Source organism: Pleurodeles waltl, chromosome 3_1 (assembly GCF_031143425.1).
Source record: "Pleurodeles waltl isolate 20211129_DDA chromosome 3_1, aPleWal1.hap1.20221129, whole genome shotgun sequence".
Lineage (NCBI taxonomy): Eukaryota > Metazoa > Chordata > Amphibia > Caudata > Salamandridae > Pleurodeles > Pleurodeles waltl.
The window spans coordinates 1154721679-1154746524 of record NC_090440.1 but is presented as its reverse complement, the minus strand read 5'-3'; the positions used below and the strand labels follow the sequence as shown (position 1 = coordinate 1154746524).

The 24846-nt window shown below is 42.3% G+C and overlaps 1 protein-coding gene across 1 annotated transcript in view; it reads right to left on the bottom strand.

The window, feature by feature from the left end:
- Positions 1 to 24846, bottom strand: part of OPCML (opioid binding protein/cell adhesion molecule like) — a 1147432-nt gene that overhangs the window by 330055 nt on the left and 792531 nt on the right. Inside the window, exon 3 of the mRNA XM_069224456.1 lies at positions 18007 to 18132. Within this exon, the coding sequence (XP_069080557.1) occupies positions 18007 to 18132 (126 nt within the window). The remainder of the gene's footprint in view (positions 1 to 18006; positions 18133 to 24846) is intronic.

Here is a 24846-nt window from a genome sequence, read left to right as displayed (position 1 = left end):
CCCACACATCCAGGACCTTATCTACACGTTCTCATACTAACAGACACCTACTTTTTTATGGTGTAATTGATTGCTTTGTGCAGCATTTCTCGTTTATGCCTTTGACGGTTACATTGTATACAAAACAATCACAGCACAGCCTTTCTCTTGATTGGAGGAAACCCCATCATAGTCTTAGTTAGAATGGATAAGATAGAACGATTTGTTTATTCTAAGTAGTAACAGTCTCATCGTAGTCTTACTCTTGTTATAAACAAAGGGCTTGATTTAGATACTGGTGGATGAGTTACTCTGTCACAATGGTGATGGATGCTCCGTCCACCGAAATCTATATCCTATAGAAATTTAGATTTCGGCGGATGGGATATTCGTCACCGTTGTGACGGATTAACTTGTCCACTAATATGTAGATCAGGCCCAAACTCACCACATTAGTACTTATGTTGGAGAAGATCAGATAGGCTTAGTTTTCCTGTCAAATATCCTCCTATGATCAGAGTCATGTGGGAAAATATCTTGTTATACTTTTTCTTACCTTTATTCTTACTCTTATTGGAGATGATGCTGACATAATCTAATTGTTTTTGGTGAACATCACACTAGATTTATTCTGGATGGATAGTTTATATCACCACAGCCCAATTCTTATTGTGTAAAATCCCCCTTCTGCTTCATAATTTTCAGGGAAGTCAGACACGTCATGCATAAGCCATCAGGAAAATCATAAGTATCAGTGATCATTTTGGTTACTTGAAAGCCCTGCCATTCTTTTCATGAAAACCAATGTTGAAACGAGGAAGCCGAAGTAAGCAAAAGAGATTTTTTTTTTTTAAATAGTGGGAAAATGGGTACAATGTTTTTCAGGAAATGTGTGCCACAGGCGATGCTGCATTGGTTCTTGATATTGATGACAATTGTTCAATTTTAAATGTTTCACACTTATATGATATTAAGACATAACACGGAAATGTACTAAGTATGTAGAAATGTGGGGCAGGTTAAGAGATTTGTGATGCAGAGAGAAGGGTTGAAGGAAAGAATAATAAAGTATAGAGAGAAAAGAGGTCAGGTGCTGAGACAAAAGTGGAATAGAGAACGGGAGATGATGCTGATAAACTGGTAAAGAGATGGTGACATTGATAGAGTTCTGGTGTAAAAAGAGTGGTAGAGAGAGGGAGTGTGCTAAATATGTATAAAAAGAGAGTGTGAGATAGGGAGAGAGGAGTGGGATAGAGATGATGAGTTGAAAAAGAAGAGAGTGCAGCTATCACTGATAGAAGTAGACAAAGAGAAGTTTCAAGAAATGCGTACGGTAACGAGAAGTAGAGGCAGAAAGAGCGAGGGAAGGTGAAGAGTTGAGGTTGTGAATGAATGGAGAAGTAAATTGAGAGGTTAGAGAGAGAGAGAGAGGTGGGTTAACAAGTGATATCATTGTGAGAGAGATACAAGTTAAAGAGCGAGTGAGGTGGAAGTAGAGGTTGGTAAGTTAGAGAAAGGTTGAGGTAAAAGGAGAGGCCAGGAGAGAGAGATAGTGATAGCGAGGGAGAGTGAGAGAGAAAGAAATGAAGATATGTTAGAGGTGAGATAGATTTAAGAGAGACAAGAGGAAGATGAAATATAAATAGAGTGGTGATACAGTAGTGAGATAGGGAGATGGAGTAGAATTAGTAGGGATGAATAGAAGTAGAGGTATGCACAGAAAGAGATAATGAGAGATATGATAAAGAAATGTGGGGCAGAGAGTGATTTATAGAGAGAGAGGTATGGTAGACCTAGGTGGGATAGAGAGAAAAAGCGGGAAGTACAATACACAGAAATATAAGCAAAATGAGAGCAAAATGTAAGGATAAAAGGGGGGATAGAGAAGAGCTGAAGATGTGATATGGTATAAGGAGAGTGGCACAAGACTAAAGGTTTAATTTTAAATTTAATTAGCACCATCTTCATGACGGCCTGAGGGTGATGTTTTGGCAGGCCAGGTATGCACATGAAGCTTCAGTGAAGAACATGCCCAGCTGTCAAGTTAAGATAGAAACTGTTGTTATGGGTTTTTTATGCTTCTGATTGTCCTGGTCATTTTAGCAGCCCCCCCCTAGAAAGTAGATGCCCTAGAAAATTGTCCCCCTTGGCCTTGCCTTAAAACAGTTCAGTCATTATGGTGTAAGGCAAAATATTTAGAGTATAAATGTCTCATTTATATCTTGGGGACGGCTTGCCGTTTGGCAATAGGCGCAGACTAAATACCTCAGTCCCCATGATGGAGGGACCGCCTACCAAACGCTTCAATGGTTGTCAAGCTGGGAGTCATTTATAAAGCACTGCCAGGAACTGCCATCACAGTGATTCCTGTCAATGCAATCCACTGTTTGGTGCAAGACTGCAACAACTTAACACAACCCTGCGTCAAATAGCATTCCTTCCTGATTTTCCTGAAACAGGATTTATTTTATTTTTTAAACAAAAAAATTACGTTCCCCTCACCATGGATGTCACTCACCACCAGGGTTTGCCTGGCAGGAATGGGCAGCAAAAAATGGCGACGTGTCCACCCATCTTGATTGGGCATTAGTACAACTATTTTAAGTTCACTATTTTTTTAAGTAATAAACAGAACTTTAAATTTAATTAGCCCCAATTGTGATCAAACAGTTCATTATTCTTATTCAAGCTTGTTGGGAGACTGGTCAGGGTCTAATGGCATTGCTATACATGTCCTATCAGATTTGTTTTGAATCATGGATCTGTTTTCATAAAATCCAAACGTTGTGGGATCTGTTTTAGCAAGTTTGGCATGTTTCAGCAAATGTCCTTAAGTTGCCTGCAAATTGCCATGGACATGAATGGATGTTTCATGTGTCAGTTATACTAGTGTTCATATGATACTGTGGTTAATGGTAGTGTTTGTTTGCTGGTGTCTGTGGAACGCATAGGAACAGCCCGCTGATGGTGCTAGTACAGGAGCTGCGCCCCACTGTACTACCCACACCTGTTGGCTGAAACATTGGTTCAGCAACAGACACATTGAATCTGTCTTTAAACTACAGTGACAGTGATAGCTCCTCATAACATATAAAGTCCCCTTGGGACAGTCTGGGGTAAAATGCCATGCAAAAAAACAAAACATACAACACAATTCGTTCCCACAGCACAACCGTTCATACTCTAAGAAGTGATCCACCAGTCTATAATTTTCTTCCTGCTAGATGACAATTGCTGGCATACATCGGTCATGGAGCGTTCTGGGACATTCTGAATTTCTTTGTGATCTCTTGCTTTGCCACGCATTGACTATCTTATAGTCAGTAATCTGAAATTAGTCCTATGTTGAACACTGAGGTTCGTTGTGTATGATTTTTCTATTATATATCAACTCTTTATTGAGAAGGCTTTGGGTTTCAATCTTCATGATCCAAACCAGCACGTTTTGTTTGGTATGTATGTAGTTCCTACTAACAATATTAATTTTCTTACTTCAGTTGTGTTTGCATGAGCTCTTTCTAATTTGGTATGGTGTAATTCGGGTTACGCTCATTAACTATGAAAGTGTAGAACAATATGTTTGGTGGTGATGCTTGGGCTTATAGTAACCAATGAAATGGTTCATGCCTAATGAGATGGGAAAACAATACATAATGTTATCTATCATTAATCCATACAGAAATCTATACCTCAGTTTACCTGCATGCAGAGTTGAGGAGGACATACCTCTATAATATCAATCTCCTCAAAGCAAAGTCTGGCATTCCCTCCATGATCAAACCAGTTATCATGCATAATTTACTCATCTATCCACACATATATGTAGTTTCATTTATCTCATATCATGTCAGCGACACCTACCCTTATCCACCTGTTCATCCACCAATGCCTGTTCTCCATTCCCATCCAGCTAACAGTGACGACGTTGTGCCCATTGCCAATATTATTTCCAAAATAAGGAGTGGTCATGCTTTTTAATACACAAAATCCAAAACCCTGCAAGAGCAGTGCAGTGCAGAGAGGTAGGAGACAGACCTGCGGCAAGGTCCCACTCTACAGGAATGGTGTACAGAGCTTCACACCAGCAGTCAGGTCTTAACCAAAACCAAATTAAAGACACATTAAAAAGCTGTATTACAATAAAAGACAAAAAAATATAGTTTTTCCTGTCTATATCTCTCTTTTGACCTTATTTCTTTGCTGTACACGCCAGATTTGATTTAGTAAATGTGTTAATGTAGTGGGGATATAAATTAAATCTCCGCTCTGAAGTAATTCTTCAGGCGTTCATGATATTTCCATACATTATACAGTGCGCCATGCCTTCTGAATTCTAATACTATGACACACAGATCTGCCACTTCTCTTATGGTTCATGTCTTAGTACTCCTATTTCTTTTTTTATTATGTGTTTTAATTGAGAAGTAAAACCATTTTGACAAGAAACTTTTTGCACTGCACAAAAATGTGGTACTCTGGCCATGTACAATTTGAGCGGATAACATATAAAGGGAAGAGGTGATTTTATAAACTGTACAAAGGATGAAATAATACAAACCATACATCTAACCTGCACACAAATTTACAGCGTGAAGTGTTGGGGGTTGATGCAGATAAATTAGGGAGCAGAAACAGAATAATCATCAAAGTGTTTTTGCATGATGAGAAGTATTGCTATAGTGGACTCGAATTTGGGGAATGAGGAGACAGACTGCATATCTGGGAAGCGTTCCAGTGAAGGATTTTAGTTGGTTTAATGAGAGGATCTAAAATGCTGAAAAGGAGGGATTGGCATGATCAAAATATCATGATAGGCTGAGTGTAAAATGTAGGGATGTAGGCATCTCGTGATGATTTTGGGTATGTCGTTTTGGGATACACCTTCAGTAGCCTTTAGTTTTAGTTACTTTAGGGCAGGAGTTATAGTTACTTGAAAGCATTCTTATTATAACCGCTGAATTTCTATGGTTCTGTGCAAGTAAATCCAGAACCTAACTATAATGTCCCCGTAACCTTTGTTTTTTTTCAGTGAATTTCTATGTTTTTTTAACACAAAGTAATGTTCAATACTATATGTTAATTCAACCACCACCACGGTGCAGGCCCTGAAACCACTCAACACTGGGCTGCACAAGGCCTTTGACAATGTGCAGCGGGGGTTGGCCACAGGGCCAGGCCTGTGGACAGTCCCTGCTGCCAAACCCTATAACTCCTATAACAACCCAACCCCATATGGCTCCCTCACCAGGCTGATCTTGGTCCTGGGTACCCCATCCCCCAGGGCCTGACCTAAATATTTAATTTATTTGAGAGGAGAGGGCAGCACAGGCCCTTCCCCATATGGATCTTGGCTCGGGCCACCCCATCCCACAGGACCCGGCCTATACATTTATTTTTGGGGAAGGGGACCGCACAGCCCCATGATCCCCAGGCCAATCTCAGCCGTAGGGACCCAATGCCCTGGGACCCAGCCTAAATATTTATGTTTTTTTGTTGGGACGGGTTCACGCAGTCCTTCCCAAAGGCTGATCCTAGCCATGTGTATCCTATCCCTCAGGGCGAAGCCTAAACATTTAATTTTTTAGGGGAAGATGCCAAGCGGTCCCCCAACCCAATCTTGGCCCCCGGGACCTTATCCCCCTGGGTGCGGCCTAGTGTTTTTTGGAGGTGGGGAATAAGGCTTGGTTGCATCTGTCAAAGCTTCTACCAAGCCACAGCAAACAGCTGTGTCCCGGGGGTGTGCATATCCAAAGTTAATTCCCATAACTCTTGTCCTTGCCTTGCACTGCTAATGTGCCCAGATACTACAGAGCTAATAAAAACTTTTATGACACCATTAAAAATATCAGTGAAGCATTAGCAGCCATATTAATGAAGAAAAAAACTGCACTGCGGGAGCGGGAGATATAGTTACTAGGGGAATGAGTTATAGTTACTTGAAAAAACTATAACTGCCAAATTTACAAGGTTTTGTATGACTAAATTCAGAACCTAACTACCCCTGTAACCTTTGGTTTTTAAGTGTGTGTGTGTGTGTGTGTGTGTGTGTATATTTCCACTTCAAAAGTTCACCATGCATCTAGGCAGATGCATGGTGAACTTTTGAAATGGATATTAGCACAGTGCCTGCACTGCAGCGTGTCACTCTGGAAAGTGCAGCCTCGTTGATTTGCTTGGCAATTATTCAAATTGCTGGTGGTTTAGGCATTGGTCCGACTCCATCGTGTGCTGTACCTAGGAAATTGGATATGATGGCTGTGGGGAGGGATACAAATATCTGAGATCGTGAAGGCTGCTTCACTTGAATATATTTGCTTTCATTTCGCAAGGTGTGAAAATGATTGCGTGACTTTAAGCAGTGCTATATTTATGGAAACTTTTGCTGTGCCACACATTGTAATCAGGCTCAATTGTGATTGTGTCAATGTTGATTTAAATGGAAAAGAAAAAGGCACAGTGCGAATGCGGCCATTAAGACTGTGGTGAGTTAAGATATGTACAAATGGCTGCCATAGACTCTGAATAGTAGAGAAAACTGTCCTTTCTCGAATGTGTCGACTAATTAATTAACATTGATGTCACCTGTTGCATAAAAAAGCGTGTGAGCATCCCTCAGAATGTATGGCTAGTACTGAGGAAGGCGAAAGATGAAACGCGTTTATTTGCGTGGAATTACTATCGCATGAGTGCTCCATTCCTGTTTTTGAAATATATATATAATTCTCCAGACCATATTATACATGATACTCGTTACGCCCCTGTTTTATAATATGTTAACTTTAGGGGTAGTAGACTTGAAAAGGCTTTTTTCTTCTAAGTGCCGATAACAATGGGCACTGATTGGAAATATAATCTTTAGCCTTTGTTTATTTTTCATGAACAAATTGTTGATAAAACAATGCACTATGGGAGTGGGTTAATTCATGCAATTCGGTGATGGCAGCATTTACTCTATAATAATAGATTTAGCACATTTGCCACGTAATTTGCAGATTTCATAAAAATGTTCATTGCTCAAATGGATTTGTTTTTGCCATATAATTTAAGCAACCATTCTGTTGGGCCTTCACGCAACACAATCCCAATAACTTGACAACAGAATAGCTCTGTGGAATGGAATAGGGGCCGTCATTATTATGATGAAAATCATATTAGACAGAACAATGTTTGCATATTTCACGGTCTCTGACATTTATCGCATGTAGTGCAATAACCACAAACATGTATTACATATATCTCATTGTACTTTTATTCCAGTAGTTGGAAGCCTCCTAGTTAATTTGAAACCTGACCATTCAAACGTTCCGTAGCCATATTTTCCAAACGCTTTAAAAAGTTTCAAATTGCATGAGCCATTTTTTTTTATGGATGATATACAAAGTTTGCAACTTTTCAGCAAGAAATTTAAATAAATAAAATATTTAAAGTCATATTGCCTGAACATATCACTGTAATGGATCATGCACATTGTATTTTACGAAGAAGAGTCAAAGATTACACATCAAGGAGCTAGCCTCGGGGGATTGTTCAGAGATTCAGCACTCTAGTCAAAGTATTATTTGTCGTCTGGAGACTCTCCACTGGGTATAAAAGGCACTGTTTCTGGTCTTTTGCTGCTATTTGGTACCACTGCTGGGCTGTGATCCGTGGCTACTACCTTCTTTCAGTTATGGAATCACTGATCCTGGCAGTGCTCATCGGCTGGGAACTTTGCAATGAATCAACCCATCAAATCCACAGGAGGCAAAGTATGCCATACTCAGGGTGCAAACCATGGACTCTCCTGGACAATTAGCACGCAAAAATCCCTACTGGTACTTTCTGTTAAATATCTGAGTGTACAAACTTTGTATTGCTGGCTTTAGCCAATTTTAGCAAGCAATTTAGAAACACATACGGTTTTGCCAAATTCTGAAAAATGTATGGTTTGAGGGAAAAAAGTTATCAGCCTACATTAGTTGGAAGGGCTCTCTGTTAAAAAGTTTTTTTTCATAAAAAGTCCATGGCAAAAACTATTTTTGTGCAAAGTGTGACACACTCAATGGTCATGGTTGTCAAACTTTGCAGTTCTGAGAAGTTGTAAAAACTGACTGTCACGCTGAACAACTTCAAGAAATAATGTGTACACCACTGCAAAAATTCAAAGGTGTGTGGACAGTGGCTATCCTCTGCACCAGAAGACTTTCCAGTCTGCTGTGTTTCTTAAAATAATTAACTTATCCGTCATTCTTTCACAAAAATATAAATCGGTCTAAGATTTAAAATATGGGACAAGATGGCCACAGCACACTGAATGTAATGTCCAACAGTATAGCAAGAATAAATATTCCTGGTCTCGTATTGCAGGTTGGAGGAAGTATGAAATCGAAGAGAGTCTTGAGTCTTTTTTGCCGATGGTATCTTTATTTGTAGGTGTTAGAGATCACTGTGTCGTCATGAAGATACAGCCAACACGTGTTTCGTCACACAGGTGACTTCATCAAGGCTGCAAAACAGTAATGTGAACAAAAATTGGGCATATACTGTATGTGTGTGTGGAATCTAGTGTGTGCTAGTTAAGTGATCAAGTGGGGAAGATTCCAAATCCAAAAACCAGACTCCAGTGGTGAGAGCTTGTGTAAGTAAGTATAGAGTGAAAATGGCAACAAAAATGAGTGTATAGTAATTGGGACCCAAACTGTAAATCATGAAAATACCAAGTAAATCACCGTGGTCATGCGGATTATATATAGAAAAAAATGTCGGAAAGCTTACAACCAAAGTACTATGTAGATAGAAACCACGTTGTCTAGCAATTGGTATAAAAAGATAATAAGGTAAATGGGATAGGTGGGTGAGTAGTGCAGTGCAGGACTGAGAGAGGCCAGGAAGAGAAGGTGAGTAGAGAACCATAGGAACATAAAAGAGAGAGTGGTCTAGAGGAGAAGTAATAAGACTCAGTAGACTGGAGAGAGAGAAGTGGGTCAGTAAGTACATACCTTAAATAGTAGTAAACCTGCCAGTAGTATGGCTGCCCAAGCAGCTGCAGGTGCGTATGGTAAGGAGCACGTGTAGTAAAACAGGTATACAAGGCCCTGGTAAGCTTGTAATCATGACCTAAGAAGGTATTGGAAAAAAAATTGGGGTAAGAGAAATGGGTATGGACTGGATAAAGGGAACGAAAAGCAATGAAAATGTAATGGGGCAGGACCCAAGTCACGGGTAGAGTGGTTAAATTAAAGTGATTGGACGCCAGTGATGAGTAATACACTAAAACGGCGGTATGGTGATCCTGGCAAAGTAAGAGGATGGCCAATGAGTGTGAGGACAGGGAGCAAGGCAAGTGCGGGAGGGCGAAAAACGGTGATTGGAGTGGTAAAGATGGTAGAATTAAACACCACGTTACCCTAAATGTGGTCCCTAAGGAAAAAATATGGACAGTCAGAAACTAGCGCGGTCGGAGTAAATGTGTAACAAGCCCACGCGGGTCGGGTTATAATAACTAGTTTAGCAGTGATGTACCGGCAGTTAAACCGAAGCATGTTTGAGGAGAGAAAGAGTCGAAGTGCCTAGCCGATACATAATAAGTATCTGTCTTCTAAGCGTAGCGTGAAACGTGGCAGTAAAACCGAAGCGTGTCTAAAAGAGAAAGAGTAAAAGTGCCTGGTAAAATAAAAGATAAGTGTGTGGCTTCTAAGCGTAACGTGGGTCGCGGTTAAAACCAAACAAACCGGCATGAGCGTGGGGCAGTGATAAGAAAGTGGTACTAGCTGCATTAACAAGGTGGCATGGAAGGCACAGTGAATGCTAAGAATTAAATAATAAGGGCGAGTCGGTGACATACCTGTAAGTAAGAGTAGCAGCGACCGTCCCGTAGTCTCGATAGCGAGTAATGGTCTCCGAGGACCTGCGCACCTCTACAGAAATAGAGGGTGGGAGTGTGGCCGAAATAAAAGAGGGACTTAGATAGGTGGTGCAGTGGCAAGGACGGCGGCCATCTTGGGTGTACAAAAAAGACGGTGGTATAGCAAAACAATGGTAGATACGGGCAAAGGCTAACAGAATGCTGGTCAGGGAGCGGCTAGTTGCGTTATGATGCTAGGCACAAGGTGAATGTCTAGAACAAAAGTAAAGAGGATAAAGGTGAAAGAGAGACGTAAGAAGGAAGGAGAAAAAAGGAGGGAAAGAGGAGGAAAGGTAACAGAACATACACAAAGAGACCAATACCAGTTAATGAGCAGTGGAAAGTGTGAAATGAAACCATGGATGAGTATGAAGTGCGGTAAGCGTTAGGTGCCGTGAATACATTAGCTGAAAGGCAGCAAATGTATAAGTAATTCAGAGAATGTAATGATACACCGCTGGGCATGGACATCAGTAGACAATAGCTGAAACATGTAAGAGCCAAGGCCACTAAGTACAGTAATTAGGTGCAACAGTCAGATCGTTATATAAATGTAAAGGTACATCAGTGGGATACACAGTAAACCACAACATTGTGAGAATCAGAAAATAATGTTGTATCCATTGTTGCGCTCGGGCATACTTATGTACATGAATACTCAACAAAAGAAGGATGTAATATGAGAATTACAGCCATAGGACAGAGGAATAAAACAATCATGTAAGAAAGAAGTGTAGTTCACGATCCGTGTTCAGGCCTAGTTCAACTGCGTGGAGTTTTATAATCCATTTGGACTCACATCTACGCAGGTCCCTGGTTCTGTCTCCCCATCTCGGTGAGTTGGGGACCTGAGTGATGCCATGGAACCTAATGTTCAAGAGATCTTTTTCCCCGTGTAAGGTGTTGAAATGAACAGCAAGAGGATAGTTGATGTTGACATTTCTGATGGCTCTGACATGTTCCTGAATACGTTCCTTCAGTGGACGTATGGAGCTTCCAACGTAAATCAGACCACATACACAAATCAGGCAGTAGACAGTGTGCTTTGTGTTGCAATTCATGAAAGTCTTGATGTGGTGCGTGGTCACGGTGTTGTAGGAAAAGGAAGTGGTTTTGTTGAGGGCTAGTTGGCAGGATATGCAGCTGCCACATTTGTAAAAACCATTTGGTTTCTCTGGCATCCACCCAGGAGGTCATGCCTGAGGGGAGGGACAGAGAAAGCTGGGACACAAAATGTTCCTAAGGGTCCGACCTCTGCTGTGTACGATAGTAGGGGACCCGCCCATTGAGTCTTTAAGACAAGTATCCAACATTAACAAATGCCAGTGTTTCTTGAGAATGCGCAGAACAGCCTTGCTCGCAGGGCTGTATTGGGTAATGAAAGAGACTGGTCTCCTGTTGGAGGGACCCTTGGGAACAGGTTCTTTGGGGCTTTTGATCAGTAAGTCATGTTGGTCCTTATTCAAGATGCGTTTGCTAGCTACCGAGATGAGTTTGTTGGTGTAACCCCTAGCTCGGAAGCGATGAGTCAGGTTCTTAAGTTCCTGCTTGAAAACCTTAGTGTCAGTACAGTTGCGTCGAATCCTGACCATTTCTCCGTATGGGATGGCCCTAATCTGAGAAAGGGGGTGAGCGCTGTGCGCATGCAGAACAGAATTGCAGGCAGTGGGTTTCCTGTAAAGCCTCGACATGATCTTGTTATTGGTGATATATAGAAGTAAGTCCAGGAACTCAATTCGATTAGTGTCCACCTTATGAGTGAACACTAAGTTGAACTCATTTGTATTGAGGTGTTCGATAAGACTATTGAGGTCCGAGATGTTACCAGTCCACATAGCAAGAATATCATCAATGTATCTCCCCCAATATAGGATATGTTCGGTGAGATGTGCTGGACAATTGGACCATAAGTGTATTTTCTCAAACTGGCCCATATAAAGATTGGCATATGAAGGAGAGAACTTAGCTCCCATGGCTACACCCTGACATTGTTGAAACCACCTGCCATCGTGTAGGAATACATTGTTCTCTAGTACTAGTCGTGTGAGGTCAAGGAGCATGTGTGTGTGTTCATACAGTGTGGCATCTCGGGCACTGAGCGTGAGCTGAAGCATTTCAAGACCCCTTTCCAGGGGAATAGACGTGTATAGAGAGCTAACGTCGAGACAGACAAACACACAGCCTTCCGTCCACTCGATGTCTTCAAGTTGACACAACAGATCCCGGGTGTCTTGTATATATGACGGAAGGTTAAGTACCAAGGGTTGGAGAAAGGAGTCAATGTACTCAGAAATATGTTCTGTAGGAGAGCCAATCCCTGAGATAATGGGTCTGCCAGGAGGAAAACCTCCTGGTTTGTGGACTTTGGGTAGAATATAAATGCAGGGAGCCCTGGGTGCCTCAATGTACAAAAATCTGTATTCTAGATCGGTCAGGAGACAACCACATCGACGTCTTCTACAAAGCTGTCTGTACAGATCTTTACAACTTAGAGGACAAGACAAGCACCGGTACTCATAGACCTACTAAAAATCTCAACCCTAATGAACTCCGAGCGTTGCACAAACTCTCCACATGTCCAAACATTGTCATTAGGGAGGCCGACAAAGGGGGCAACGTTGTTATCATGAACAAGGCTGACTACATTACAGAAATTGACAGACAACTCAATGACACCCAGGCTTACTCGGTACAGATTTTTGTACATTGAGGCACCCAGGGCTCCCTGCATTTATATTCTACCCAAAGTCCACAAGCCAGGAGGTTTCCTCCTGGCAGACCCATTATCTCAGGGATTGGCTCTCCTACAGAACATATTTCTGAGTACATTGACTCCTTTCTCCAACCCTTGGTACTTAACCTTCCGTCATATATACAAGACACCCGGGATCTGTTGTGTCAACTGGAAGACATCGAGTGGACGGAAGGCTGTGTGTTTGTCTGTCTCGACGTTAGCTCTCTATACACGTCTATTCCCCTGGAAAGGGATCTTGAAATGCTTCAGCTCACGCTCAGTGCCCGAGATGCCACACTGTATGAGCACACACACATGCTCCTTGACCTCACACGACTAGTACTAGAGAACAATGTATTCCTACACAATGGCAGGTGGTTTCAACAATGTCAGGGTGTAGCCATGGGAGCTAAGTTCTCTCCTTCATATGCCAATCTTTATATGGGCCAGTTTGAGAAAATACACTTATGGTCCAATTGTCCAGCACATCTCACCGAACATATCCTATATTGGGGGAGATACATTGATGATATTCTTGCTATATGGACTGGTAACATCTCGGACCTCAATAGTCTTATCGAACACCTTAATACAAATGAGTTCAACTAAGTGTTCACTCATAAGGTGGACACTAATCGAATTGAGTTCCTGGACTTACTTCTATGCATCTCCAATAACAAGATCATGTCGAGGCTTTACAGGAAACCCACTGCCTGCAATTCTGTTCTGCATGCGCACAGCGCTCACCCCCTTTCTCAGATTAGGGCCATCTCATACGGAGAAATGGTCAGGATTCGACGCAACTGTACTGACACTAAGGTTTTCAAGCAGGAACTTAAGAACCTGACTCATCGCTTCCGAGCTAGGGGTTACACCAACAAACTCATCTCGGTAGCTAGCAAACGCATCTTGAATAAGGACCAACACGACTTACTGATCAAAAGCCCCAAAGAACCTGTTGCCAAGGGTCCCTCCAACAGGAGACCAGTCTCTTTCATTACCCAATACAGCCTTGCGAGCAAGGCTGTTCTGCGCATTCTCAAGAAACACTGGCATTTGTTAATGTTGGATACTTGTCTTAAAGACTCAATGGGCGGGTCCCCTACTATCGTACACAGCAGAGGTCGGACCCTTAGGAACATTTTGTGTCCCAGCTTTCTCTGTCCCTCCCCTCAGGCACGACCTCCTGGGTGGATGCCAGAGAAACCGAATGGTTTTTACAAATGTGGCTGCTGCATATCCTGCCAACTAGCCCTCAACAAAACCACTTCCTTTTCCTACAACACCGTGACCACGCACCACATCAAGACTTTCATGAATTGCAACACAAGGCACACTGTCTACTGCCTGATTTGTGTATGTGGTCTGATTTACGTTGGAAGCTCCATACGTCCACTGAAGGAACGTATTCAGGAACATGTCAGAGCCATCAGAAATGTCAACACCAACTATCCTCTTGCTGTTCATTTCAACACCTTACACTGGGAAAAAGATCTCTTGAACATTAGGTTCCATGGCATCACTCAGGTCCCCAACTCACCGAGATGGGGAGACAGAACCAGGGACCTGCGTAGATGTGAGTCCAAATGGATTATAAAACTACGCGCAGTTGAACTAGGCCTGAACACGGATCGTGAACTACACTTCTTTCTTACATGATTGTTTTATTCCTCTGTCCTATGGCTGTAATTCTCATATTACATCCTTCTTTTGATGAATATTCATGTACATAAGTATGCCCGAGCGCAACAATGGATACAACATTATTTTCTGATTCTCACAATGTTGTGGTTTACTGTGTATCCCACTGATGTACCTTTACATTTATATAGCGATCTGACTGTTGCACCTAATTACTGTACTTAGTGGCCTTGGCTCTTACATGTTTCAGCTATTGTCTACTGATGTCCATGCCCAGCGGTGTATCATTACATTCTCTGAATTACTTATACATTTGCTGCCTTTCAGCTAATGTATTCACGGCACCTAACGCTTACCGCACTTCATACTTATCCATGGTTTCATTTCACACTTTCCACTGCTCATTAACTGGTATTGGTTTCTTTGTGTATGTTCTGTTACCTTTCCTCCTCTTTCCCTCCTTTTTTCTCCTTCCTTCTTACGTCTCTCTTTCACCTTTATCCTCTTTACGTTTGTTCTAGACATTCACCTTGTGCCTAGCATCATAACGCAACTAGCCGCTCCCTGACCAGCATTCTGTTAGCCTTTGCCCGTATCTACCATTGTTTTGCTATACCGCCGTCTTTTTTGTACACCCAAGATGGCCGCCGTCCTTGCCACTGCACCACCTATCTAAGTCCCTCTTTTATTTCGGCCACACTCCCACCCTCTATTTCTGTAGAGGTGCGCAGGTCCTCGGAGACCATTACTCGCTATCGAGACTACGGGAAGGTCGCTGCTACTCTTACTTACAGGTATGTCACCGACTCGCCCTTATTATTTAATTCTTAGCATTCACTGTGCCTTCCATGCCACCTTGTTAATGCAGCTAGTACCACTTTCTTATCACTGCCCCACGCTCATGCCGGTTTGTTTGGTTTTAACCGCGACCCACGTTACGCTTAGAAGCCACACACTTATCTTTTATTTTACCAGGCACTTTTACTCTTTCTCTTTTAGACACGCTTCGGTTTTACTGCCACGTTTCACGCTACGCTTAGAAGACAGATACTTATTATGTATCGGCTAGGCACTTCGACTCTTTCTCTCCTCAAACATGCTTCGGTTTAACTGCCGGTACATCACTGCTAAACTAGTTATTATTACCCGACCCGCCTGGGCTTGTTACACCTTTACTCCGACCGCGCTAGTTTCTGACTGTCCATATTTTTTCCTTAGGGACCACATTTAGGGTAACGTGGTGTTTAATTCTACCATCTTTACCACTCCAATCACCGTTTTTCGCCCTCCCGCACTTGCCTTGCTCCCTGTCCTCACACTCATTGGCCATCCTCTTACTTTGCCAGGATCACCATACCGCCGTTTTAGGGTATTACTCATCACTGGCGTCCAATCACTTTAATTTAACCACTCCACCCGTGACTTGGGTCCTGCCCCATTACATTTTCATTGCTTTTCGTTCCCTTTATCCAGTCCATACCCATTTCTCTTACCCTCAAACTTTTCCAATACCTTCTTAGGTCATGATTACAAGCTTACCAGGGCCTTGTATACCTGTTTTACTACACGTGCTCCTTACCATACGCACCTGCAGCTGCTTGGGCAGCCATACTACTGGCAGGTTTACTACTATTTAAGGTATGTACTTACTGACCCACTTCTCTCTCTCCAGTCTACTGAGTCTTATTACTTCTCCTCTAGACCACTCTCTCTTTTATGTTCCTATGTTTCTCTACTCACCTTCTCTTCCTGGCCTCTCTCAGTCCTGCACTGTACTACTCACCCACCTATCCCATTTACCTTATTATCTTTGTATACCAATTGCTAGACAACGTGGTTTCTATCTACATAGTACTTTGGTTATAAGCTTTCCGACATTTTTTTCTATATATAATCCGCATGACCACGGTGATTTACTTGGTATTTTCATGATTTACAGTTTGGGTCCCAATTACTATACACTCATTTTTGTTGCCATGTTCACTCTATACTTACTTACACAAGCTCTCACCACTGGAGTCTGGTTTTTGGATTTAGAATCTTCCCCACTTGATCACTTAACTAGCACACACTAGATTCCATACACACATATATGCCCAATTTTTGTTCACATTACTGTTTTGCAGCCTTGATGAAGTCACCTGTGTGACGAAACACGTGTTGGCTGTATCTTCATGATGACACAGTGATCTCTAACACCTACAAATAAAGATACCATCGCCAAAAAAGACTCAAAACTCTCTTCGATTTCATACTTCCTCCAACCTGCAATACGAGACCAGGAATATTTATTCTTGCTATACTGTTGGACATTACATTCTGTGTGCTGCGGCCATCTTGTCCCATTTTTGTTGTAGGGTACTCCTAGTACCCGTTTTGGTGCCTACAGGGTAGTAAGGCACTGGGCCAGTTTGCACCAGACTTTTCATTATACCTCTCTACTTGGTAAAAATTATTTGTTTACTGCCTAGAGGTGCGGCGCCTTTTCACCCTTACTACCCTTATGTCTCTCTTTCTAGGTTAAGATTTAAAATATGACTATAAGAGAGTGAATCCAATTTAAGATCACCCAAGGAATGTAAGGAGGCTGAAAATAGCCTATAGTCTGCACACAAACAACAGTTATGTATCCGCCTCACTGGCTTATGATCCTCTTCTAAGGTTTAAGAAGAGCGAGAGGTTCCAAATACTAGCTCTTAAGGCTTCGCAGGATGCTTCGCTTTGGTATTCCCAACGAGGAAGTACCAATCCCGTAGGTATTAGTACTTCTGGAATGCAGAAATGCGGGGTTACTATGAGCGTTGCATTCATAAATGTGGAACAGCACACAGAAATTGTGTTTCTGCAGTGAGTCTGTCATGTTATACCTCGGTCTGTCCTTTTTTCCACCTGCACATTTTGCCTGCTTTGAGCCTGTGAAACATCCAGTGGGTGGTAGTGGGGCCGGGTGGATCCGTGAGTCCTACTTTTCTTTCGTTAATTTTCATTTCTGATTGGGCTAGTAACTCATCACCAAATTGGGAGTTACGGACCACTCGAATGAACACCTAAATCTGTAACAACACACCAGATCTCAACCAAGCAGGACACTAGAGCGAATGAAAGCGTTGCAAGAGTTAAAATAAAGGAAATGGAAAATCAAAAGCAATAAAGGAAATAAATTGTACCTTTGTTGTCTTACATCTATCCGATACTGTACTAGGAAAACATAAGTACAATTCAGCGGAAACTGTTCTCATTTGGAATTTTGATTAGGGGTGTGCGCAAAGTAGTTAACTGCATTTGGCAACCTCCCCGAAGGTTTGTGTAAAGCTTTCCAACTTTACAAAGCTTACAAAGGTTTTCACTGTTTCTCTTGGGCATAGAAAAACTGTACAAAACATAAACTTGAGGAGAAAATGTATGCAAACAAATTCAGGCATGGCTCGATTTGAATAGAGTGAACATTAACTTGCTCTGTGTTAAAAAATGATCCTGCAATGTAGAAAATACTTTGCTCTTGCAGATGTAAACAGGGATACTTCACAACCTTCTATAACTGTAAAAATATAGAGAGTTATAGGAGAAAAATATCTTTGTACACCCATGTACCCAACAAGATTTCCATTCTTTAACGCGCCGGATGGACTAAATGCCTAGATCTTTTTACACTGCACAATATCCTTCAGTCCACACCTCCCACCTGGACATGTTATTCTCACACCTAGATCCCCCACATCATCTGGCTGCCAGAATCACCCATTGCTCAACATAGGCTGATCACACTTACGCCGACCAGTGAGATGCCGCCACGTGACAGTAGGCTCAGGTCTGCCAAAGGCCTGGCACAGCAGGGTCACACTGCTTCCTTCATTCACTGTGACATCAGAAGAAATATTCAAGATCTGGGGCGAAACTGTGAAGAAAACAAAAAGTAGTTTAGACTATAATGGACCGAAAACCACCCCGTTGTGTGAAGTAGTAAACCCAGGCTTGAAATTATCTCATGCCTGGAAGAAGCAAACATCTCATTGTGAGCAGAGGCGAAAAGAGGCAAACAACTCATGGTGGGCAGAGGGAAACAGAGGAAAACAAATCTTGATGGACAGTGGCGAACAGAGGAATACAAACAAGTCATGCTGGTGAACAGACGATTGTTAAAATGTCATCACTGGCAATGGTGAACAGAGTATTGGAAATAACTAACGGTGGAGAAAGTTGACCACAGGCAAAAACATGGCAGGCAATAGCAAACAGAAGTTGGCAAACAAAGGATTGCAGCTAGTTGTGAAAAGAGGCAAACACAATCCAGAAAACAAGTAATTGCAGCCGTCATGAAGACGCAAACATCTCAAAGCAGACAGTGGCAAACTGAGGACTGTAAAAACTCATGCAGGCAGAGGCAAACAGAGCTTGTGAACAACTCATGATAGGCAAGGGCAAACAGAGGCCCGACAAAAGCTAGAGCAAACCGCAAATGTAGGCATTCAAACCTCAATAAGTTCGTTGCAAACATTATTTTAAAACCATTCTTGAGAATTTGAGAGATGTTTCCCTTCCGATAAGTTTGGCATAAGAAGAACATTGTTTGCATAGACACCGTTTAGCGTGCATTAATGGAGTAGACAGTGCTGGCTTTTCTCCACATTCACTATTCAAGGTACCTAATTTGCATACAGTACCGCATTTGATAAAATCTTGTACTGATTCCAAGAGACTTATTAAATAACATTATTATGCGTCAGTTGAATCTCATTTTTCTCTATGCATCCCTCAAGTAACCCATGTTGTTCAGTTTACTAACCCCTGGTGGGTAATGCGTTCCTTGAACTATTTGACTATTTTGCATTTATTATTGCACTTTGACCATGAGTTAAACCTTAGCCTTTGGGACTGTTCCATAAATATATATGTCACAGCACAATTCGCAAACTTGCACCCCGACTTCTGCTGTCTTCTAATAAACATCAACTGCTTGTTTGACTTCGGTTGTAAAACTAAGGGGCAGACTTAAAAGTTGTTAGTGCCTCCTTGTGCCACATTAGTGTCATTCTTTTTACGCTAATGTGTCCCAGGGAGGGTAAAATTGCTGTGGCAAATTTACAAAGTGGCGCAATGCATGCATTGCGCCACTTTGTAACCCTTTACACTACATTATGCCTGCTCCAGGCATAATGTGTGCAAAGGGAGTGTTCCCCCATTAGAGGGGCCGAAACAATGGCGCAAAAAAATCTAAGAGATTTCTTTGCGTCATTATTTTCAGCACTTTTAACGTCTGCTCAGAGCAGGTGTTAAAAGGAGGCACACCATTGTTTACAAGGGGCCTCAAGGGACTTTCCAGGATTAGCGTTGGCAGTTTTTACACTAAATCTGCAAAGCTCTGAACTAGCATCAAAATTTTGGACACTAGGGGCCATATTTATACTCAGTTTGCGCCGAAATTGCGTCGTTTTTTTTGACGCAATTTCGACGCAAAACTAACGCCAACTAACGCCATATTTATACTATGGCGTTAGAGGCGAATAGCGCCAAAGTTCCCGGAATGTGCGTCATTTTTTAGCGTGAACCCCTTCCTTGCGTTAATGATATGCAAGGGAGGCGTTCCCGTCTAAAAAATGACTCCCAGGCCTTTACGTGGTATTTATACTCCCGGGCAAAAGCGACGCCCGGGAGTGGGCGTGGCTAAAAACGGCGCATTTGCGCCGCTTTTTAACGCCTGGGTCAGGCATGGCGTTAAGGGACAAGTGGGCTCAAAATGAGCCCAGAGTGCCCTCCCCTGCCCCCAGGGACCCCCCCTGCCACCCTTGCCCACCCCAGGAGGACACCCAAGGCTGGAGGGACCCACCCCAGGGACATTCAGGTAAGTTCAGGTAAGTTTTATTTTTATTTTTTTTAATAATATTTTGTGGCATAGGGGGGCCTGATTTGTGCCCCCCTACATGCCACTATGCCCAATGACCATGCCCAGGGGACAGAAGTCCCCTGGGCATGGCCATTGGGCAAGGGGGCATGACTCCTATCTTTACAATGATAGGAGTCATGTTGATGGGGGATGGGCGTCGTTAAAAAATGGCGCAAGTCGGGTTAAGACGATTTTTTCGACGTAACCTGACTTGCCCCATTTTAAGACGCCCATGCGCCATTTTCCCCCTACGCCGGCGCTGTCTGGTCTACGTGGTTTTTTCCCACGCAAACCAGGCAGCGCCGGTCTGATTGCGCCGTCTAACGCCATTCCATAAATACGGCGCCCGCATGGCGCTTCAGAATGGCGTTAGACGGCGCAAAACTTTTTGACGCTAAACTGCGTTAGCGCAGTTTAGCGTCAAAAAGTATAAATATGGGCCTAGTTTCGTAACTCCACAATGGTTCGCCATATCTTAGATATGGCACACACATGGTGGTGTTAGGGGGTGCTAAGAAGTGCTAGAAAAGTGGCTCTGCACTATGTGCAGCGCCACTATTCACAAATCTGCCCATAAATTGCTTCTTAGTTCTCTTTGATGGTCCTTAATTTATTCACATTATATAACACTCCCTTAGGTGTGCCAAATGTGGACATATGCAGACCACACACACTAAAGACTTCTTCTACCAGGCTAAACACTGAGCATAAGGTATTCCAGCCACCCATACGCAAAGTACACTTACTTATCACAATGCATCCCAATCATATTGATAATCTCTCTACACCTTATGCATTCAGGAAACCCGTGGGTATCGTACACGTCATCCAAGTAGTATACCCGTCATTGACAATCCTTCCATTTAATATTAACTAATGGGTGAGGCTTACTTTCTTTGTTTGTTGGGTGCAGTGAGTCTATTCATATCACGTATATGTTGAATATCCTTCAACAACACTATAAGGTTTTACGCCCTCACTGCATCATTAACTCTAGAGAGCATGAGATTATGTTAATTTTTTAGGTGTTCTGTCTTGAATGGTTTATTACACTCTCGTAGTGCACACACATTGTGTGTTTTCTTGTAGTGCGGTCATCAAATACATATCAAATGTTACGTCAAGTGTGATTGCACCAGTGAGGTCACTAATGATGTAAATAGTAATATATATATATATATATACATATATATATATATATATATATGTATATATATATATATATATATATACACACATAGATTTAGGGACAGATTTACAAGGCCCTTGCGCCACATTGTGCTACATTTGTGCTAACGAGCCACTACCATCGTGCTATATTTACAAGGTGGCACAAACTAGGTTTGCACCATCTTGTAAACCCTTTGCTCCACACCATGCATATTATATGCATGATGTATGCAAAGTAGGTGTTCCCTTGTTAGAGGGTCACTAAAAACAGTGCAATGGAATCTACAAGATTCCATTGAGCCATCTCTTGAATCATTTTGAATGCCTGCTTGACGCAGGCATTAAAATAAGGTTCCCATTGATTTCAATGGGCCTCTTCACACTATAATGCATTAGTGTCATTTGTTTTTACGCTATTCAAGTATAGCGTTACAATAGCTTCACAAAATTGACGCTATTGCCCCTAACATGTGCCATGGTGTGCCATATTGTACATACGGTGCTACCATGGTGGAATTAGGGGACGCAAGGGGGCACAAGAAAAGTGGCGCAACACTAGTGATACATCACTTTCTTGTAAATATGGCCCTTAATGCTGATTGGCATAATCTGTTTATCTGATTGGCGTAATCTGTTCAAATTCAAGCAGATAAGCAGATCTATGAGTTTGGGAAGTGAGTATATGTTCTCTTGTTTTTCCAGACACCGGATTCTGTGCCTCCTGTAATGGCTGCCAAAAAGAAATCCATTTGTGACCATCTAATGAGATTTACCGTGTCCTTCCATGCATCCCATATTGGGCAAAGATAAAAATATTTATTTGCGCTTTCAAATTCCTTGTTTTTTCCAATTTGGATCTACATATCCCAAAATTAGTGTACAAAATATTTTATAATTTGATTCCTCGAATATCACTCAACACATTTTTGTAATGCAGCTGTCTCTGAATAAGCAAACTGATTCACATCGAACCACATAAGGCCCTATCTTTTTTAAGTTGTAGTCTCATGCCTAGTTTAGTGTAATTGTACTCTGCGTTTTTAGATGGAGTTGAGTGGCAAGATTTATCTGGGACCTAAAGTGTAAAATGCTTTTCTAAAGCCTTGTTTAGTCCAAAACCTCAACCCCAGGTAGACCTACACAAAACTCAGGCAGATGCATTAACTGTGTGACAAATTTCATGCATAATCATAAAAAGGTCCTTAAGTTATCATCAAACTAAAAGCAGCTTTTCAATATAGATAAGACATAATATTGCTACAGTCGGTCTCTCACGTCAACAAATCACATTGAAAAAGCTTTCTTTTATTTGTTTATGTCTTTAGCATCATTTGTCAAATCTAGATCTAATTTGACATAAGCCTGAAATATGTTGCACACTTTTCATTTGTGAAGTTTTCAACAGATCTCTTGTGGGACTGGAGCAAGGTTAAAGGATACAATAAGCTAAGAACAATGACTCCACTTGGTGGATCTGCCCAAAAGCAGAGATTCCAGAACTGGGCCAACTATCTTACTAAATAGAATTAAACCACATTTATCGAGGTGGGTGTTAGACCTGTCAGCCTCAGGGTGGTCTTCCCTCAAGCATTTTGCCTTCACCTTACATTTTTTGCTGATCTAGTTTTACTTGCATTAGGACTCTGTGCGCTTTGCCACTTCTAACCAGTGTTAAAGTGCATGTGCTCACTCTTCAAAAGATGGTAACATTGGCTTATCCCCAATTAGCATATTTAATTTACATATAACCCCTAGCGAAGTAGTACTACATGCACTCAGGTCTGTAAATTAAATGCTACTAGTGGGCCTACTGGACTGATTGTGCTACCTACTTATGTAGCCCTTTAAACATGTCTCATGCTTGCCATGGCAGGCTGTGTGTGCAGTTTCAAAGCCATTTTAACCTGGAAAAATTAACCTCTGGCCAGGCCCAAATGTCCTGCTTTAATTACATAGGTCACCCCTACGGTAGGGCCTGGACAGCCCAGAGGGCAGGGTGCTTTGCTTTTGAGAAGTAGGAAATGTATTTTTAAGTTTTAAATGTTCTGATTGTGAAAAAGTATTACATTTGTTTTTCATCACTGCAAGGCCTACCTCTACCATAGGATAACATTGGAGTTACCTCATTACATTAAATAAGCTATCACCTCCAAAGGGGAACAGGTAACCAGTTCATGTTTTCTGTTTTTGGAATTGGAATGAAAAATCCTCTCTCATGGTAAAGCTTGATTTTAAATTAAAATTTTGAAATCGCCACTTTTAGATAGCTGACATTTTCCTGCTTCAGCGATAAAGTGCCTGCAGCCTGTCACTGCATACCCCCTGTAGTTAGTCTGGAGCCAGGGGAGGCAGGAAAACTGTGCATTTTAAAAAACAACCTCTAGAAGCTTTTTCCACTTGAAAGGAGGCATCTGGCATAAATAATGGACCTCAGACCCCAACTCTTCAGTACACTTCTGGACTTGTGGAGAGGCTGACAGGAAGAAGGACTGTTGTGCTGCTGAAAGGACCACCACTCTGCTGGATTGCTGCTATGCTGGACTGCTGACTTGGTGGACTGCTGCCTTTTAGGATTGCTGCCCTGCTGCCCTCCTGCTTGAGTCAGACGGATTTGGACCTACATCTGAACATAGGACTACCAGAGAAACTCCAACGAACATTCTGCTGGCCTTCTGTTCCCACAGGTACATAACAGGATCCCAACCACCTGAATCAGCACCCAGATCCAGCTGGAGCAGGGCCAGCTCTGGTGGCGCCTGGTGCGACAATCTTTTTTGTGCACCATCTCACCCCATGACCTCCTCCTCGGATTTCCTCACTACCACCCCATAAAAGTGCCCCTCCTCTCTCCATAGCCCCTCTCTCACACACATTTCATTTGTTTTAAAGTGCTGGTAAATGGTGGTTTTACTAATCCATTCAGCTATCCACGTAAACTACGCATCTGTTCTTTGCGGCAGGCATATTAACCCTCTTTGTTACTTTATGGCGAGTCCAAAAACTCTATCTCTAGCATGAACATTAATCACAATAGTTATCTTGACATTTTTACTGTTGCCTGAAAGCTGGGTGCACAAGGAACTCTGCAGCAGGTGCTTTTAAATCATAAGTTACTGCTCAACGCAGCACCCCACCCCTGAAGTCAGTGCCCCACTTCCAGGTCAGCAGCCCTTGATGCCACACCAGTCGCATTGCCCTAAAGCTGGCTCTGAGCTGGAGAAAGCCACTGACCATTAAGTGATGTTGCTCAGGTGCTGGATCCTTGGTATAGTTTCACAGGGCTGAAGTGAAGTTTTTGAGCTCTTCACAGTTGTGAACAGGCCCGTTGGTGCCAAACCCTTGTCACTCGCACAGCCCGCCAGTGTGGAGTTCCATACGCCCCACTTTTCTCTACAGCATCGAAAGCTCAGAGGGAGTACATTTGCGAAGCACCAGCCCAACAGTTCCTGATGGTTACAGGATCTTTGCACTACAGCAATGCCTGTCTATGACCCAAAACCTGCTCTTTGTGCTGCATCGATGACCATCCTCAATGCTTAATTACTCTTCGCAGCCCCC